General features: G+C 32.6%; 1 protein-coding gene across 2 annotated transcripts; it reads right to left on the reverse strand.

Moving 5' to 3' along the window:
• Positions 1 to 2,608: 2,608 nt before the first annotated feature.
• Positions 2,609 to 4,688, reverse strand: LOC133812822 (universal stress protein PHOS34-like). Of its 2 annotated transcripts, none has more exons than XM_062246651.1 (4): positions 4,214 to 4,688; positions 4,015 to 4,106; positions 3,164 to 3,282; positions 2,609 to 2,881 (listed from the first exon to the last, which is right to left on the reverse strand). In XM_062246651.1, exons 1-4 carry the CDS (start codon positions 4,401 to 4,403, stop codon positions 2,794 to 2,796), a joined length of 489 nt encoding a protein of 162 aa, XP_062102635.1. In that variant the 5' UTR covers positions 4,404 to 4,688; the 3' UTR covers positions 2,609 to 2,793. The 2 variants fall into 2 exon arrangements, with proteins under 2 accessions (XP_062102635.1, XP_062102627.1); XM_062246643.1 differs by having other exon boundaries at positions 2,609 to 2,890; positions 4,214 to 4,678.
• Positions 4,689 to 5,004: the final 316 nt, after the last annotated feature.

The following is a 5,004-nucleotide window of genomic DNA, read 5'->3' on the forward strand; positions in this document are numbered from 1 at the left end:
TGGAAGCGGTGTATAGAATCCTACGCTACTAAAGAAAACACCAGGAACTGGGTTATAATTCAAGAAAAATGAGGAACGAGGAGTTGAGGCCTTCACGGATGCAGATTGGGCAGGATCTATTGAAGATAGAAGGTCAACAATTGGCTATTGTACTAAAGTTTGGGGGAACTTGGTAACTTGGAGGAGTAAAAAATAGCCAGTGGTAGCTCGAAGTAGTGCTAAAGAGGAACTTAGAGCTCTTGCCCAAGGTGTATGTGGACTAATTTGGATTAAATGTATACTTGAAGAACTAAAGCTTCAAAGAATTGAGCCTCTAAAGTTGTATAGTGACAGCAAATCAACCATCAACATAACACATAATCAAGTTCATCATGACAGAACGAAGCGTGTTGAAGTGGACATATACTTTATTAAAGAAAAAATTGATGGAAATGAATTATGTGTTGTTTATGTTCCCAACAAACAACAACAGGCTGACATTTTGACTAAGGGTCTATCAAAAGAAGTTTTCGATGAGTTAGTGTTCAAGCTGGGCATACAGGATCTCTAAGCACTAGTTTGAGGGAGAGTGTAGGAAATATTTGTGTTTATTAGCCTTTATTACTCGGTATCCTCTTAATTAGGAAACCTTTGTGTACAAATTGTATACATCTATATTTAGATTATTTGATAGGCTGTCTATAATATTTGTAATTACTAGAATATTCAGGTATTAATTTACCAAATATTTCTTTATTTTGTACAATACCTATTTAAAGGTGTGTTTGCTCTCAATGAAAAATTATCAATGAATAATTTCTACATTTTATAAACCTGAATTTTTATTTAGAAACCTTTGGGATCCCTTGTATTTAGTCAAACCTTTTTAATTAAAAGTTTATCTTCATTGACGAATTTTTTTTAATATCGAAACAGTTGTTTAACATTAATTATACTTTTAAGCCTTAAATGACTCGCTTAACGAGTTAAGCACTATTTTTAACACATGATGTAATGGTCCTGGATCAATAGGACGTTACAATTCTCATCTACATTGTTGATAAGTTGTAATTTATGTACTTATTTGTTTAGTTTAAATCATTTTGATAAATTTCTTTAATTCTTTTGAGTTAAATTTGAAAACGAATATCATATTTTTGTTTATTTTATTATTATTTTTTCCAAAAACCCATCAAGGGTCATTGAAGACCGTCAAAACTTGGGCTCTTCAACTTTCATTGTGCAATGAAATTCATTGAAACACCATCGATGTATACCAATTCAATCTAGCCATCGAAGTCCAACGAAAAAAATGCCTAAACCCAAATTTTAAACCTCGACATAACATACAAAATCATCGATTTTAATAAAATCTAATCGATTTCAATACACTAAAATGCAATAGATTCAACATTTGAGCTACATTAATTGGAAAAAAAAAACTAATTTTTGGGAATGTCAACCATAAAAAATATATTTTAAAAAAACATGCCCTAACCTTTTTGTGTTCGGTGCTATAATGGTAGAAGAGGCCAAGATTCGTGAATTGTTGAGTTCATTGGTTTAGTGCATTGTCGATGGCCAGGTTCATGGTGGAGGACGATTGCAATGGTCGAGGAAGGTCTCTAGCTCCGCCATCCATTCCATTTTTAGGAACCTAGGTAAGAGTATCCCGATCAAATGGTCGTCAAAATCAATAAAAAGGCCATCATGGACCAAGATCCAAACAGATCAATCTTGTTGAAGTACTGCCCAAGGAAAGGAAAAGGTTACTTCTGGATCAATGATAATAAATCAAATTTGGGCAGCGGGGGACAGAAAGAATGAAGAGTTTGAGAGAATGAGGAAATTTTATGACAAGGGTATTTTGGTCCAATTTTAAATTTGGAGCATATTTTTCAAATGTGAGAATTATTATGCATGTTTATGTAATATATGGGATCTCTTTAGACATAATACATCAAACTTCACATGATATATTATCCCCATTTGGCTAAAATTCTACTTTTCTTAAAGCTAAAAGCATAAGATAAGTAAAAATAGTGGCTTATTATTTTTGTTTGGGTAACTATTAGATAAAGATTTTTTTTTTAAATGAAAAGTTCAGTTCAAAGTGTTAGAATACCAATTAAAAAAATATCTTTCATGAATAAATTAGGAATTATGAAAGTTATTATAATTTAGAAAATATCTTATCAAAAGTCATTTTGGATAGCTTCTCCAAATAACCCCAAAAGGATTTTTTTTAATACTAAAAGCTAAAGAAGAGATTAAAGAAGTTTACCCAACGAGACCATTAGAAAAGATATTATATATACAAATATTTTATTACACATCAATTTTACAATTGTTTTTTAATTATTAGATCTAAGTGCAATTTTTCCATAAAAAATAATGTGAAAAGAAGATTGACCATGCAACAAATTAAATTACTCTATATTATCTTTGATAATTTATTGGAGCCATTATCGCTTCTCTTCTTGACCCCCCATGCTTAAAATAGCCATGGAATTTCAAAATTTAAAGCCCTTACTGATTTTTGTACAATTAAGACAAGTCTTGATCTACCATTATTCTTTTTTTTTCTCTTAGCAAATTTTCACTTATTGGCCTGTTCAAGCATTTATTCTGTACACAAAGATCATTTTATTGTAAAGAAAGAAGTAAGCTTAGTCGTGTGAAATACAAGCCCATTTCCTAAAGAAATTACTAATAACAAGCAAAAACAAAGAAAGCTTTCATGAAAGAGTTCCAAATTGTGAAATACAAATTCAATAGTTGAAGACTGAAGTGGCAATTTCCAGTCTGAAACCCTTAATGCTTGATTTTAGGCTTCTTCACAATCATCACGGAGCATTTAGCATGGTGAGCGCAATGGTCACTGACGCTGCCCAAAATCACCCTGCAGAGTCTAAAATGTCATGGTAAAAAATATGAGAAAACCATATCAATTTCTAATTTTCAGCCTCAAAATGAAGCAGCAGCAGCAGCAAACGGTGGGATAATAACACCTAAACACTACTATTAAAATGTTGTTCACAATTTAAAAAAAAAAAAAAAGTTCTTTCTTGTGAATACGATTCTTACTCCTAAACGTGACAATATATATGTTAAAATAATATCAGTCCTAGAACCCAAAAAATTAACAACCAGTCGATGGAGCATGTATTCATTCATAATTTACCTCTTCATTCCATAGCCATGACTGCCCACAACCAAGATAGATGCATGATGCTTCTCTACAGTTTTACATAGAACAGTACGAGCATCTCCTTCAGTAATCTCCACGACAACGTCATTCACCTACATAAAGCGCAGAATAACATACAAAAACACCCTGAATTTATCAGTAGTCTATACGTACAATAACCCCATATCCAATAATGCCTTATACCCAATGCCTATTAAGGCTGCACTTTCAGCATAAACAATCAAATTCTCATCTCCTCATTTTTCATGTCATCACTACTTAAGAGTAAGATATTAATAAGTGAATCTTTAATTAGGGCCGATAAAAAATTAGACCAAATATATCACATTTAATCAGGGCAAGCATCTCAATAGTCAATACTATAAATTGCCTAAATACACAACATATTGCAATTATTAGCTTAAAAACTGTAAATTGCCTAAAAAGTATCTCTCGTTTTCCATTTGAATCCAAATAATAGAAAACAAAAATCCTCAAATTTTGTTTATTTTCCTCCTAAAATCCATATTACGAACAGAGCTTTAAAGGATTGCAGAGGGTTGTGTACCTAAACACTGAAATCTTTTATCAAATAATTTCAGGCAGCATTACATATAGTCGTTTGCCAGGAAATCAATTATAACCATGGTCATTTCATCATTTGTATCAGAGAAACGCTAGTAAAAGCAGTCCAAATCATCATTGCATAAAATCAATTTATCAAACACCAATCATGCATGCAATTATTTCAAAATCAATATCAGAAGTTGTAAAGTAGATCTCAATCTGGCTTAATCACCATCACGAAACCACTATTAATCAGCTTTTGATCACAAAATTCATACCGATTTACTGGCGCAGATCCTCTCACCCTTCTCTCTTACTTGCGCAGCGATCTTTGCCAAATCACTTTCCACAGACAGCTGGTACATCACGGCTAATTTTCGCCAAGATCAATCAATAAATATTAAAATCACACAAACCAAATATATGGACAGTTCGGAAATTAGTTTTACACAAGAGTAAAGTGACGTTGTTAATTACTTATGCCAATACCGACGGCAATGCATGGCGGAGGCGTGGCGTAGGTGAGAATGAGCTTAAACGGATAGTTGGGAGCAAAAGGAACGAAGAAGTGGTCGAGAGTCCACTCCAGAGCATAAGAGCTGTGCTCACCATTGTCGATTCCAACCACGATGACTGGTTTCTCATTTTCAGCCTCAGTGGTAGCCATTGATGAACCTCCTACGAATCTGGTTCTTAGTCTCTTCTTTAGTGTTCTTGTATTGTAGAGTGATTTTGTCCAGTTGTAGTCGACCACATCAAGAAAGAGACTCACTCATATATATAGAATCTGATGTGTTGTGTTAGAGGACTGTTGTGACTAACAGTTAATTTGTAACTGTTTGGAGGTAGTTAAAGGTTGTTTGAAGCTGTTACAATTCTGTTATAAAGATTCGAACTCTTTAGAATGTAGACGAATTTATCAACGCTATAAGTTGTAATTTTCAACATGTAGGAGGTTGGAAAATTGGTGAGTGTTTTGTTCTGTACCGGTTTAGCCTTTTTTTTATTTAAAAAAAAAGACTCCTATTTGGATTTTGGAGAACTCACTAGACCGATACTTACTGAGCAGCTCAGCTGGTGCCGATTCTTTTAGATTTAAAAAAACATAGGGAAATTTACATAATTCACTAGCAAATGGCAAAAAAAAAAAAGCATTTGGAATTTTTTTTACATTTTTATAATTTTGTCTATATTTATATTTTGTGCTAGTTGTTTAAATTTATGTATAGTTATTTTGTTGATGTCTAATTATTATTTAATTATTTTGA

The sequence above is a fragment of the Humulus lupulus genome, chromosome 1 (genome assembly GCF_963169125.1).
Source record: "Humulus lupulus chromosome 1, drHumLupu1.1, whole genome shotgun sequence".
Classification (NCBI taxonomy): Eukaryota; Viridiplantae; Streptophyta; class Magnoliopsida; order Rosales; family Cannabaceae; genus Humulus; species Humulus lupulus.